The sequence below is a fragment of the Sylvia atricapilla genome, chromosome 16, assembly GCF_009819655.1.
Source record: "Sylvia atricapilla isolate bSylAtr1 chromosome 16, bSylAtr1.pri, whole genome shotgun sequence".
Classification (NCBI taxonomy): domain Eukaryota; kingdom Metazoa; phylum Chordata; class Aves; order Passeriformes; family Sylviidae; genus Sylvia; species Sylvia atricapilla.
Genome location: NC_089155.1, coordinates 8926460 through 8941331, shown reverse-complemented (window position 1 = coordinate 8941331; position 14872 = coordinate 8926460). Strand labels below are relative to the sequence as shown.

Below are 14872 nucleotides of genomic sequence, written 5' to 3'. Positions count from 1 at the left end.
ATAAGTGCTGTGATCCCAGTGCTGGTCATGGAGGGGCTGGGCTGTTGCTTTCTTCTTCCCTTTCCTGCATTTCCTGGACAACTGAATTAATTTTCTTCTTGTCTCTATATTGAGCTCTGTGGGGAAGGAAACATCTTTGAGTGTGGGGCAGTGAAGTGCACAGAGCTCTGTCCCCCAGGTTAGAGTGCAATAAATATGACTATTCTTTGTGTCCCACTGGCAGGGCAGCCCTGGGAGGAGAGGACCTCAGGGGGAGCAGGGGGAGCCAGGACCCAAGGTGAGTCCTTAGGCTGGAGATTATCTCACTGCACCAAGCTGAGCCCAAACAGTCTCAACAACACACCAAGGAGGATGGGATCACTTATTATTAATTAAATGCTCGGTTGGACTTTGGAAATTGAGATGACGAACCTGATTGTGCTGAATTAATGCACTGTACGTGGTCAGCAGTGTCCTCTGAGAGCAGCTGGGACAGGGTCAGGCTCTGTGCTGTGGTTGTTGTTGCTGCCAAATCTCCTGAGCAGACACACTGGGACTGCCCTGGGACAGAGCAGCGTGAGGAGGGAGGCAGGGAGGGAACCAGAGCCCTGAGGTGAGCATGGGGAATGGCTGGGTCTGAATTCCCCAGCCTTGGGGACGGGAGCAAACCCTGGTGCAAATGCTCACAGCTCCATGGATCAGAACAGGGCAGAGCCAGAGCCCACCACTGGTCCCATTTTTTGGGGTGACATCTGGGAAAGCAGCAGGGCTGCAGGGGAAAGGTTTGGGGGAAGGAATGAGAACGGACACAGATCTCAGAAATAGGCTAAGGAGCATTTCCCTTTGTTCCCTGACCACCTTGAATGACAGAAATAATTTGGGAAGGTGAATTGTGCTCTGCAAAGCTTTGATGTCTGCTCTCATGAAAGATGGACCTAAATCTTGGACCTAAAATACAAAGGCAGCTGAGGTTACTGGAGATGCCCCCAGTGCCCCAGTTTAATCCTGAATCCTGTAGATGGTTTGTGCTGACCCAGGCCGTGCAGTGCAGCCCATGAGGAGTGCAGGCACCAACCACTTCCTTCCCCTATGGTTGTTTCCTTGTCTTTGCTTTCAGGGTGAGCCAGGCCCCCCTGGACAGGTAGGACCAGCAGGTCCCAGTGGCCAGCAAGGCTCTCCAGGTTCCCAAGGGATCACAGTTCAGGGCCCTGTGGTATGTCAACTCTTCCATTGCCTCTTTTATTATTTTTTTTTTGGTCACTCTCTCTTTGCTCTTCACAGTCAGAGCCTGTCTCAGAAATGGGTGCCAGTCCTGTGATTTATGAATTTACATCCCCCTCACCAGCAGCTGAACAGCTGCAGAGGCAGAGATGACAATCAGTGGGTTTTATGCTGACGAGGCCCTGCACTTAATCATTCTGGCCAAAGCCTGCTTTTGTCCAGACTCTCCTTAATGGGCTTTTATTGAAAGCAGCCCAGTGGGGTCCCTTCCAACTCAGGATATTCTATGAATATTCAGGCATTTCTCTTTCCAGTGATCATCATTGCTTGGCAGGGAGTAGTGGCAAAGGCTGCCACATGTCTGGGATGGCAGAATCCCTGTGCACATGCTGTGGCTGTAAATTACCCTGGAACACTGCAGGGAGCAGGAACAACCTGGGACATGGATGTGGAGCAGCAGGATGCTCTTTGCTTTAAAGGGTTCTGCCACACACCCGACTGTGTGCTTCTGTTTTAATCCAAGGGGCCACCAGGAATTAAAGGAGAGAAAGGAGACACTGGGATCCCTGGCATGCAGGTAATGGTAAACACCACTCCTTCTGCTTGTCCCAAAGATCTGCCCTTTTTCTTCTGAGTAGCTACTTCATGCAAGTCTGAAAAGTTGTTGCTCTTGTCTGCTTGGGAACTGTCATTTTGGAAAGCCATCATTTTCCCAAGGGAAACTGAGTCACTTGATGTTAGAGAGATAGATCTATCTGGAATCTGGATATAATGGAATTAAAGCTGGGATAACAGTCTTTCCTCTATGTAATGAATAACTCTTTTCTTCTTTGACCTTTTTCTTCTGTCCTCTGTTACAAGATGAATTAGGGCAATGATAATCAGATGCTGACTTTATCCAGAATTTCTGATTTACAGGGCATTCCTGGTGTGCAGGGAGCTCCAGGCAGGGATGGACTTCAAGGTGCAAAGGTAAAACACCCCACCCCTAATGTTTTATGCATGAGTGCCTAAAAATCTGCTAGGAGTGTCCCAGCAGAGACCCAGTGCACTCAGTGCAGAAGTGAATGGTCTTTTCACACAGGCACAGGGATTGGGGGAAAAAATGGGATCATTTCAGGCTTGGCCAAATTTGAGCAGATACTGCCCTTCTTGCCGCTTAACAGGTGCTTTTTTACCCATCTTTAGCAAGTTCCTGTTAAAAGCAGCACAAGGGAAAACATCTCGCAGCTGATGAGGTCTCTTAGAATCCTCTTGTTAGTAAATGTCTGGATTTGGCTTTGCAGGGGGTGAGGGGACTAGAAGGCACAGCTGGACCTCCAGGACCTCCTGGACCAAGGGTGAGTACTCCTTGTGAGTGATGCACTCTGAAATCTGTTCCTCAGCAGAGTTTTCTGCTTTCACCTGGAAGTGTCAAGGCAAACCCCCTTCCCAGCGTCCCACAGGGAACACCTGGAACATTGTGCAGGTGCCCCCTTCCCCTGCCACTCTCTGTAAGAAGAAAATCCTTGGCTTCCTCTGGCAAGTCCTGAGGAGGCTTCATCCCAGTGAGGACATTTTTATTTTGCTATTTTTGCTTTCCTCACACTACTGTTCTCCAACTGTTGGGTTGAGTTGGATTTGGCTCGTCAGACTGAAATCAGCAGGAGCTGGAGGATGCAGGCAGTGTGAAAGGTTTTTCCCCCACCTCACTGCCAGTGTCTGCTGCCAGGGCTGGATGGAGATGGGTGTAGCTGCACTTTGTCATGCCCAGGGTAGCAGAATTTTTAGATCTGTTGGTTTACAGCTCCTAATTGGAAGGCACCACAGGAACACTTCATTTTACTTAGGACACTGAACGAGATTTGGGTTTAGTTGATGGCTGGTGGTCCTGATAAGTTACTGATTCTCACAGCTGAATCTCACAGCTGAGTATCACCGCTGAATTATAAGGAATTTGGCACTGGTTGTGCTAAGTTATTTATAGGAGCCAAGGTTGAATTCAGCTCATAACTCTGACTTGTTCATCCTGGGAATATGTGGAGCTGGCAGGATTGAGCCTCAGCTTTTTTAATAAGAGGAAAGCACTGTCACCTTCAGAGCAAGCACTGGAAGCTGTTCTGGTGCTGCCTTGAAAACTTTTCTCATTTTCACTGTTCAGAAAAGTTGGTAGTATCCATGAGTTTAAATGTAATGACTGGAGAATTCTAAAACAAAATATTTCTCCTAGTGGTTTTTGGCTGATTCTTTCCTTCCCTTTATGGCTCCAAAAGGCACAGACAGTTCACAAAGAGGAGATGACCACAGAAAGCACTTCCCACTCTCTAAGCTGCTGTTGATGTTGTGAAGTGTTAGAGGCCAGCAGGAGCTTTAAAGGAAAAAGAAAACAACCATGTGGTATTGGGAGGCTGAAGAAGAGGGCTGTGCTCTGGGCTATGTCTAAATCTGAATATATAACAAAAGATCAAAAGCCTCTAGGGTATAAACTACACTTCAGTTAGTTGGCAAAACTCAGCTTTGCTGTCTTGGCCATAATTGAGATGGTGATGGGAAATGATGTGAGCATGACTCACACATGATGTGCTTTGGACAGTGGGCTCGTGGCTGGACAGGAAACTTAAGGCTGCTGTTCCCTTGCTGGAGTCCTCTAAATTCCCACCACGGGTGGCCCTGGAGCCCTTGAACAGGAAAAAAAGTTAGGAAATAACTGGATTTTTAATCTGGAATGTCTGCAGGGTTTCCAAGGAGCCACAGGCACCCGGGGCAGCAGTGGCGAGAAGGGACCTCCGGGTGATGTTGGGCCAACAGTAAGTTTCTGCTTTTGGGTCTCAAAGAAGGCCAAGACATGGAATAATTGAATGGAAATGAGCTGTTCCCACAGCAGCTCTGCCTCAGAGTCTGAAGAACGGTTCAAATTCACACTCATCCTTCATAAGGAGATGTCTGGGCATTCAGAGCTCAGGCTACTGATCTGTTGATAAAGCATTCAACAAATCCCACCTCCCTTCACCCTCTGCAGATTTGCCTGCTACAAAAAAATCTAAACAAATTTCTGATGTAGGATTCTAGAATAAAGCAAGGAAGTCACTCCTGAGCTGGAGTTTGTGGGTGAAACCACAGATCTAAATGCCACAGGTATTTCTTCTCCTCAGATGTTAAAAACCCCTGTCCTGTTGGGAAATCTCTTCTAAGAGCCCATCTGAGAAATTTCTGCATCCCTGTTGATGGTGCTTATTCCACTGCTTCTGGTTACTGATTTATTATTAATTTTCTTTAAAGGCAAAGTGTTTGAGTATGAGTTCAAGCTTTTAAGTATGGACTTAAAGCCCTTACAATCACTGCCATGAGGTCAAGGAAACAACAAGAGTGTGAGAAAACCTTTGTGCTCCACATCCCACTAATGTAACCCACACCTCCACTGAATTCCTTTGTTTTCTTTTCTTCCTTTCCTTAGACTTCTTTCTTTATCTTTTTTTTTTCTATAGGGGTTGCCAGGTCCCAAAGGAGAAAGAGGAGAGAAAGTGAGTTTTTCTGGGGCTGGGTGACACTGTCAGTGCATCGTACCCTCAAAAGAGTGGGTGTGGTAACCTGAATCACAACCTTTGCTTACAGTTATAAGCCAAACCTCTCCACTGTTGTACCAATTGCTTGTTGCCTTTCCTTTCACCTGCACAGGCTGGGCTGGTGGGATATAAATAATCCCACAGCAGACAGGACCACTTAGTATCACTTGCAGTAATGAAGCAGAAATGTCAAATGCAAATCCGTTCTTTTGCTGAGAAGGGAAAAGCCAAACCCACTTGGCTCCACTTTGTTCTGGTTTAATGTGTTGCAAAAGGGGACTAATTTGTAATAATCATTGTCCATGGCCCAGCGCAGAACCCTTGGCAGTCAAGACATCCACACTGCCTTGGAAGGTTATTTTCTTGGGAAAAGAAGTTTTTCTCGTCTTGACTTCTGGTTAAATCAAAATGCCATGATTTTCTAGGAGTCATTGCCAAGACCGACTTATGCAAATTTGTCTTCAGACAGGAATGAGGTGCTTTTGTCTCAAGTTAATGCCTCAGAATTGTAATTTTTAAGAGCATTCTCCTTCCAGTCCTACCAGATTTCCTTTTCTAGACTTTTTTGCACGGGAACTTTCCATTTCCCCCTCCTTTGGGTGTTGAACACAGCAGTTTTTAAACCTGGATGGTCTGCACTGTGATCCAGCCAGAGATGTATGTTTTATAAACAGTTCTGGAAGTAGGTGCATTAGGTATGAATTTTCACAGTCAGTGTTTATTTTTAAGCAGGTTTTTGCATTTTTATCTCTTTTCCCTACTTTACTAAAACTTCCTGAAGGGCCCGTCATATATGATTTATTCAAAATACAGTAAGAATCAATATTCATAGAAGATGGAGTCAAAGATAGAACGTTGTAATATCTGATCATACTAAATGTTTTACATATCACAGAACACTGAGTTATAGACTTAGCATCTTTTCTGATAAAATTTGAGGGTGAAATTTGCTCTCCCTTTTTTGGTAATTATTTAGATTCGGTCTGGGCCTTTTGATGTGCAGGAGAAATGCAATTATTGATGTTTCCAATTTCAATTTTCTGGTTTCAGAGCTTCATGATAAATAAATAGAGCTGCATTTCACACTAATTAATATCTCTGGAACTCAAGCTGAGAGAATGAATGGGCTGAAAGCTGTCATGCATTATGAGATCGATCCTTTCTAAAAGATATTAATACTTCCTTTTTTTTCCATAATTTTTTAAAAAATTACCATTTTAGGGGGAACCACAGTCTTTGGCCACAATTTACCAGCTTGTTAGCCAGGCTTGTGAGCGGATGATTCAGAGTGAGTACAACCAACCCAGCACTCAGTGTGTCTGTGTGGTGATGAGATGGAGGGAATGGCTTTAAACTGAAGGATTGGATTTATTTCAGATATAAAATTATTCCCTGTGAGGGTGGTGAGGCACATGTTGTCCAGGGAAACTGTGACTGCCCCTGGATCCCTGCAAGTGTCGAAGGCCAGGCTGGATGGGACTTGGAGCAGCCTGGGATAGGGGAAGGTGTCTCTGCCCATGGCAGGGAGTGGAACAAGATAAGTTTAAGGTCCCTTCCAATCCAAACCAGTCTGGGATTCTGTGATTCTATAACTCTCCAGAAGTGGAAAACCAGAGGAGAGACAGCCTGAAGCTGTAGTGATCCAGCAGCTCCCAGCACCCTGTGCCCTGCTGAGCACCATGAATAGCAAATGTCCCATCTCAGGCTCTAAGCACTGCTTTGGCTTTATCGAGTGGCATTAGTGCACAAAAGACCTGCAAAATATTTATCTGAAAAACCCTTTGGTGTTTTGCAAAGCCTCCTTTACTTCTTAAGTGGGAAAAAAAAAAAAAGTTGTAACTAATTTGAGAGAAATTATTCTTTCAGCAATATGTGCTGATTCCTCCCTAGGCCAGGCAGTTTTGAAAAGCTCCTGTGCTGTGATGCACAGACAGAAGCTGTGCCTTGTCCAAGGTCAGGCAGCAAAGTCATCACTCAGCTGCCCATCTTCATCTTCTGCCTTGCTCAGTCTGGACTGACAGCTTTTTAGCAGCAGCTGATCACTCTAAGTACCTTTTTACACAAAATCCTTTGATTTGTATCTCTCTTCTGAATTCCCCAGCCAAGGAAAGGTTTATTTTCTGTCTTGCCTTCTCAGCTCATGTGTTGAAATTTGATTCATTCATACATGAACATGCAAGGAAGCCAGTTCCCATTTGGGAGGAAAGGTTAAAACCAGGAGAACCAGGACCACCAGGTCCTCCAGGCCCACCTGGGAGCAGTGGAGAAAGAGGAGAAAATGGCCCCCCTGGACAGCCAGGCAAAGATGGGTATCCAGGAGAGAGAGGTAAGGACAGAAGAGTTCATCAGCATTTTTCACTGCATCTTTGATACTTCAACTAAACATGTCAGTGCCTCAAGCAGTACTGAATAGATAATCCACAATATTATCTCATTTCATTGCTGTTTTCCTTTTGGACTTCTCCATTCTAGGAGGAGCCACCTAAATTCTAAATCTCAACAAGCAGGGAGAAGCCAGGTGCAGCCCACTCTATTTTCAAGCTCTGCATGGAAGGAAAGGCCAGTTTAGCACCACTTGTAGGTTTGGGGGGATGGAGAGTTTAATTTTAGAGGGCAGGAGGCTTTTCATACAGAAAAGCAGCCATTTGAGTGAACACATGGTGGTGGAAGATATCAGCTTTGGGCAGAAAGGAGGAGGGTTGGAAAACACTGATGGAAGGCATGAGGGAACTGAAGCAGTCTTTAAAGGGGAAGTAAGTTTCTGGAGCAGTAGTTTCAGCAATGAAAGACTCAGACATGACTAAAGAAATAGATAGTTGTGATCTCAGAAGTGGCCTCTGTTACTGCACGCGAATGAGTGAAAGGTGGGAAGATGCTTTGGTTGGATTCGCAGACAATGTTTGTCAGTGGCTCAAGTAATTGTCTGTCAAAATAAAAAGAAAAACATTGGTTTTAGCAGTGTCCTAACACCTCTGAGTTACTGGAAGGGTTCTGTTTAACTCCTTCCTTCTGCAGCAGTCAGTCAGCTGGTATCTGCAGAGCTTATCAAAATGTCACTTCTAAGACAAAGGAGTAACAAGATTTTTCCGGCCTGTCAGGCAGGAGAGGGAAGAATGAAAAACCACCTGAAGGACATGGGTGATCAAAATATTTTCATCTTAAAACAATGAAAAATCAAATTCTGTCAAAAGGTACCTGTTTTCTCTGAGAGGTGCTAGTTTCACAAGTAATTTAAGAGGAAAACATCAATCCTGCCTAACCAGCACCTGGTCAAAGAGACAGTTCAGCTTTGTGATTTGTTTGATCCACATGAAGAGCACAGAGGTGGACCTGACCCTCAGGCTGGTGCAGTAACACTATTGCTATGAATTTCTCTGTGAAAAATGTTCACTCCCACCCCTATTGGGCTGCAAATCAGTGCTGCTTGGATCAAAGAAATCAGTGCCCTGTTGGTCACAGCCAGAGTAGGTGCCCAGACTGAGTGAAAGCAAGTGGATGTTTCTCAGTGTTGCCAAGGGCTGTGACTCCACTTGGACACATGGAGAGACTGCAGGAGCCTCAGTTCAGGGTGAAATTCAACATGCAGTGAAGCAACACTTATCTTTTATCTGTGAATAGGTTCCCCAGGGCCCAAAGGAGAAAAAGGGACGTCTGGAGCCAGTGAAGAAGGGAGCCAAGGACCCAGAGGCAGAACAGGTAGCGTGACCACAAGCCCTGTTTATTGATCCAGTGAGGCCATGTGATGGCCACCAGCTCTCAGATTCAAAACATCATCCAGCTGAAGGGCCTCTGTGGTGGGGTCAGACTCACCTCCCACCACAGCCCTGTTGGCAGCATCCTCGATGGTTGCTCTCTGCTAAAATGCAAGAGATTACTCCAGGCAGCTTCTTCCCTCTGGCACACATTCCCAGGGGATGATGGATTTTGAGGACCTGAGACATGTGCAGGGAGTTTTAGTTTTGCTGCCTTTTTGCATGCAAGACCAGATGCTCGGGGGATAGAAGCTCTGAGAATTCAGCTCGTGGAACATAAGGGTTTGTGAGTAATCTGTGAGGATTTGGTGTACTCCTCCACCCTGATCCCTGCTACTTGGGATCTGTGGGAAGTTTGCCACTGGCATAACAAACCAGGCAGAGTGTGGTCAAACACATTCTTCTTCATTTAATTTTCTATAGTTGAGATGCAAAGACACAAACTCCAATGACTCTGGGATGGATCCTGGGGTTAAGGTGATTCTCTGCATTAACATGTAGGTGGATTTGGGGTTCTCATAACCAGTCTTTTTTTAGCCAAGCTGGGAACCCTTGAGGTCAAGAATACTGGGATTCAGGTACTGGGATTCAGAACAGGTTTTCGAACAGGTAGGTCTTATTTATCCACCAAAATGAGGAAGCCATGCTCAGAAAATTACCTGCCGTGTAGGATGAAGGAAAATACAGAAGAGGTTTTACAGTGCTAAAGCAGATGTGCTACAGCTGACAGTGCTTCTCCTTCTGCAGGCCCACCAGGAGAAGTTGTGCAGGGGAAACCAGGTCCCAAGGGTTACCCTGGGAATGCTGGTCCTCCAGGTTTCCCTGGTGTCAGAGGGCAGCCTGGGCAGCCTGGACACCCAGGGGGCTGTGATATCTCTGGATGTTATGAGGCAGATAGAAGAGGTAAGTCCTGACTACATCAGTACAAAGGTTATGATTTTATGGCTGGTCTCTGGTTACTTCTCTTGAGCCAGGCAGAGACCTCTGTTTTTCCTTCAGGCACATCAGTCCTGCACAGCCTCCTCTGCAAAGCAGACAGGGTGATCCCCCTGCAGCCCACATGGATCAAAGCCAGTTCCATGGGCTGTTCCTCAGCTATCCTTATGGACTAACACAGAACTGCAGTAGTAGTCAAGCAAGTGGGAACTGATCACGGGGGTCAGTTCATGTCCCCAGCAGTGTTTCCATGGGGGATGGAGAGAGGAACAATTCCTCATTTCCTACATTTACATTCTGTGGAGGCTCAGTGGGACAAAGACCAGGGTAATGGAGAAATTCACTGGCACAGAACAAAAGTTTTACAAAGGAAAAGGATTAATTCTGTGCCATTCCTTCTCAGACCCTGACACTGATTTATTGATTTGCTCAGTGGCTTCATCCTTTCCACACACACAGATTTTGTCCCCTGATGGCTGGGGCGGAGGCAGCTGAAGACGTCACTTTTCCCTGGAAATCTCTGGAAGAAAACTCCATAACTCCAAAAGAAGCAGCAACCCAAATAGCAGATGTGTTATGTTTTTTTAATGCCCCATCACTTCTCTATGGACGAGTCAATCAAACCGCAGAGCCACAGCCTGTGTCTGGCTGAGCTGTCTGTCTGCACAACTGCAGGGCTCAAACTCACATCGCACGTCCCACAGCAAGAAAAAGGCACAGCTGGACACTCAGGCTCACAGACTTGTAAGAAAAAGAAATACTGTATTGAAGTGCTCAGAAATAACAGATAATTTCTGCCAGCTCATCTGCTCCTGGTGTCTTTTTGGCAGTTGTTGTTCTGTGTCCTCAGCACTGAGAAAAGCAGCACCTCGTAACCAAAGAAGCAAATCCACTGGTGCAAAGCTGCATTTTCTGTTGGCTGCCAAGGTAGCAAAGTCTAGCACCATCTTGGCTGTTTCTGCTTTTGGCAGAATGCTGATGGTTTCCTTGCAGCGGTGTTTTGAACACAAACATTGCAGCCAGAGATCACCTCATTGCGATGTGACAAACTGCTCTTCAGCTCCTCTGGGGCTTGGTAACTCAGGCAAAGCCTTACGTGAGTCACAACCCTCTGCTGAGAGAAGCTGGGGATTAACCTAGTGCCTTTTCCATGTTTCCCTCTTGCAGGCTCAGTAGCTACTTTACATTTTATCAGGTGGAATATTGAACAGCTCCAAGTCTGGATTTTACCCATAAGACATAGAGGTAATTGTCATGTTACACCCCTTTCTCTAGTATCAACTGAAGATGTGTCTGCAACAAACCATGCAGATACTGATAAAAATTTTCTTCCTCCTTTGCAATTACTGCTTCAGGCTGTGCTGGATCATTGCCTGTATCCTGCCCTTGCTTCCAAACTAAACCTTCCTGAACTCTGATTTTAACCCTAACCCTAAAGCAAAAAGTATCAGTATACAGATTTTTCAACGCTGTTAAAAAAGGTAAAAAATAGAGCATCATGCACATTCCTCTGCATTTATTCTGGATGTGTAATTTCTGCAGTTACACACAGGCTGGCAGCCTCGGTGTTCATTTAGCCAACCTTTGAAAACTTGGCAGCAAATACATCACACTTAGAAAGTAGATTGTCACATCAATACCAAGGAGAAAGAGGTTTACCTTAAGAGAACTGACTTTTTTAGACAAGGAGTCCAAATATTATTTCTTCTTGTCATTAAGGAAATATCCTATAGACTTTAGAAATGCTGCTAAAGGAACATTGGAACATGCCAGACTTGTGTGGGAGCCAACCTACAACAAAAGTGAGATAAAATATGGTCAGTGAATCCTGTAAGTATTTAAAGTCGTTTTTGGCTTATGTGTGTTCATTATCTAGAAACTCCCAAGAATTGATATTTTCAATATGACATGTAATCCCTCTCGAAAATGCAGGAAAATGCATAGAAATACCACTCTGATAGAAGTAACATTTCTGCTCATTGTGAAGTTCTCCAGAGTTGCCTTGACATATAAAATGGAAAGCTTTTAGCTCAGGTGGAGTGTTGCTGCAGACAAAGCTCCAGTCAGAGGAAAAAGGAGAGGTCAGAGGAGCTGAAGGCTGCAGCACAGAAGAGTGCTTGTGTTTGGAGGAGACACATTCACAGGAACACCCTACATAGGTGTTGGGAGTTGCAGTGTTTCTGTTTATAAAAGCCAAAGAGCTCTGGAACTGTGTGGAACCCCAAAACAACAAACAAAGCCAAACCTACATTAAGTTGGTTTAGAATGGTTCTGAATTTAGCACTGAGTATAAACTCCAAAGCTGTGAGAACTGGCAGGTGAAAGCAGTGTGCAGCAAAGCTGAGGAGGTAAAAGGGGTTCCTGCACAGCAGAAAGGAAAATTATTCCCATGAAATGCTCACAGAGTGGGGAAGGTGAGCAGTGCAATGAGGAACATCTGCATTTGCAGGTTATTTTCTGACTTGGATTAGTGCAGCCAAAATCCCAGCTCTGAACTTGCTGTTCTGCCTGTCCAAATTAGTAACCACAGGTTATTTGAGACAGCTCCTTCATGTTTCTTTATCAACTGATTTTGGAACCTGCTCACATCCCCTCACTGTGTGTACTGGGATTTGATCTATTTGGATGGGATTTCAAGTGATATTTGCTTTTGTCTGGTCATTTCAGATACAACAGGAACGGTCAGGCTGTAACAGAATTGGGTCCCAGCAGGGCTATTGATTAGGAGACAGACAAGCTGCACAAACAACTTGTCCATTTATCTTCCCAAACTTTGTCCCATAAGGGGTTTTATTTACTTGAAATCAAGGATATTTAGTGCATGCAGTGTCACAGAGCCTGTGCCAGTGCTCTGTAACCCAATTCCTTGAGCCAAGGAGCTTTTCTGCTCTGAGATTTTAGGCACTGAGAGTTTGACCCACCTGGTGGATTCTGGCAGAGGCTGAGGACATTTCAGTGACAAATAGTTTTGCAACAAGCATCTTTTTGAGGTGTTATCTCTGTCTCAGGAGTAAGATTACAACCACAGGAGTAACCAGCAATGCTGTTAACAAGCAGCAGAGCTTGTTATGCCCTTCTTCCATGACTCAACATCTTGGCTGGACCAGAATTAAAGGGCTGGAAACAAAAAGATATCCTAGGAGTGGATAAAGTGTCATTAATGGACATCACTGCAGTGGGAGAGGCCCAGATGGGACCATTGAGCCAGGTGGGGCTGTTATGTGGGGGATTTTCTTAGGACTGTACATGAATCTTGCATCTCACAGCTGCATCTCTCTGCATCTACACTGGTGAATTTCCTTAAGTCAAGTTTCTTGATAAATGCCTAGAGAAACTTCTCCAAAAAGGAGGTGTTATAAGCTATGAGGATTAGCTCATTGGGGAATGAGATGGAAATCAGCCCTGGAAATGCTGGGGAAATGGGGATTACTTAGATCATCCTACCAGCCAGCTGCAGATAAAATACCCTGAATCCTCTGTCTGGGAAGATGATCCAGATCAAGTGAGCTTTACGCAAGCAGGAGAAAGAAGATGCAGGGAAAAACTGAACAATTGAAGTAACTGAGGTTGTTACAGTCAGTTTTGTTCTGTTCATGCCCAAAGGAGAGGTACTGGAGGGAAAGTATCAAACACCATGTAAGGATTCAATCTCTCCTGCATGAGTAAAACAGAAAAGATCAACATCCATATCTGCTGCCTTTGATGCCTTTGGGGTCTCTGAGTTTAGTTTTGCACTCCTGGAACCTGAAAACCATTTACTTAGCTCTGGATCTCTTCCAAGACACTTTTAGAGCTCTTGTTGTGTCCCACTCTCGCTTCCTCACTCTTTTTCTGATGTCAGCTTGTTCACTCAAGTCCTGGGAATCATTTCTGAGCTGGGAGCATTACAAATGCCAACAGTCTGGCTGCATGCATTTTCCTGGAGTCTTTCATATGCTAAAAACCTCTCTTTGTGTTCCACGGGTTTGAAATAGCACAATTATTCATTATTCTACAGTTTCAGTCTGGTTCATGTCCCAGTTTTATTCCAGTTTCTGATCACTGAATCCTATGGAGGGATAGCATCCTCCTAAACAACCTCTAAGATGGAACAACCTGCCTAAGAAAGAGAAGCAGATGTTGTTTCCTAATTTCACCCCTTAGACTTTAAAAGGAGGCACGTCAGAAGCAAAAACAAGAATTTATTTGAACTTTAACCTGGCAAGCTACTTATGCAACATGTGAAGAAACGTGGTTATCAGTGTATGGAAACTGCTGTGACATTAACAGAGCAGGGGGTGCCAGGGACCTGCCCTACCCCAGCCTCTCCCCAGACACCAGTAACACCTTTGCAGCTGCTTTCAGCTGTCACTTCTCATCTTGTCCCGCCAAACCCTGTGATCCTGCAGTGGCACCGACTTTTCAGGGACACAGCCCCATCCTTAAGCACTCCCAGTCACACCCGACACTCCTGAGGTGCTGATGGAGCTCTTTCCTCCTCCCCACACCGCACGGCAGGGCAGTTCTGCCGGGATTTCACGTCCTGCTCTGTGGCAGTCCCAGTGCCACGCTCCCCTGGAGGCGCTGCCCTTCGCACAGTGTGCGCTGGCCGCAACTTCTTGCAGAAAAGGTGAAAATTGGAGATGAGCCCTTTGCTGTGAACAAAGGACAGCCTGTGCCTGTCCTTACTGAACCTCCCAATGTGTCACCTTGAATATATGGCTCTTATTCTGTCCTTAAACCTTTTCGGTTCTCCTGGTGCCTCCAAGGCATTCCCAGCTCTCGCTGTCCCATCCACCCTGGCTTGGCTTTCGCTGTCCCTCCTCCCGTGTTTGCTGGGAGATGTGAGCAGAGACTGGAGCTGCTGCCGACTCCATCCCACTTGGAAACCGCTGGTTTTACTGCTAAAAATGTGCACTCCCGGCCAGGCCTCCCACCTGCCCTGCTGCCAGTGATTCCCGTGTGCTCAGGAGGAGGAGGAGGAGGGAGCTCTGAGCAGCTGCTGTGGCATTGCCGTGATACGATTCCCCTGAGCCAGCAGTGCCCAGGGTGGGAAATCTTGCACCTCGGTGACCCTTTTGTCGGCGCTCTCCAGCTGTGACAAGCGGCGGGGAGGGCAGGGCCCGTGTCCCCGCGGTGGCTGTGACACAGCAGAGGGCAGCCCGCCGTGCCCCAGCCCCGCACACGGGCTGCAGCTGTGCCGTACGTTTATGCGCTAGACCTCGAACGTGTTGGGCTGTTTGTTTTCCTTTCATCGCCACAAGCAAACTCGCTGACTGTGAAAAGGGATAAATTAGCATCTCCAAAGGCTGAGTCTGTCTTCGTTCTGAAAACAAGCAGCGCTCCTCGGCTCCCTCCATCCTCCCACCCCGTGCTGTGCCAGCGCAGCGCTTTGTGCAGCTGGCCCAAACCACGGCTACTCCGGTTTCTTGGTGAGACAAACAGAGTTTAAGCTCTTGCCTG

The 14872-nt window shown here is 46.1% G+C and overlaps 1 protein-coding gene across 1 annotated transcript in view; it reads left to right on the top strand.

The window, feature by feature from the left end:
* The window catches only part of COL20A1 (collagen type XX alpha 1 chain), a 48087-nt gene extending 37213 nt beyond the window's left edge, over positions 1–10874 (top strand). Inside the window, exons 28-39 of the mRNA XM_066330860.1 lie at positions 224–277; positions 1097–1192; positions 1724–1777; positions 2119–2172; positions 2487–2540; positions 3915–3986; positions 4665–4700; positions 5964–6030; positions 6880–7068; positions 8361–8438; positions 9242–9397; positions 9890–10874. Coding sequence (XP_066186957.1) covers positions 224–277; positions 1097–1192; positions 1724–1777; positions 2119–2172; positions 2487–2540; positions 3915–3986; positions 4665–4700; positions 5964–6030; positions 6880–7068; positions 8361–8438; positions 9242–9397; positions 9890–9903 — 924 coding nt within the window. The 3' untranslated portion in view covers positions 9904–10874. The remainder of the gene's footprint in view (positions 1–223; positions 278–1096; positions 1193–1723; positions 1778–2118; positions 2173–2486; positions 2541–3914; positions 3987–4664; positions 4701–5963; positions 6031–6879; positions 7069–8360; positions 8439–9241; positions 9398–9889) is intronic.
* Positions 10875–14872: the final 3998 nt, after the last annotated feature.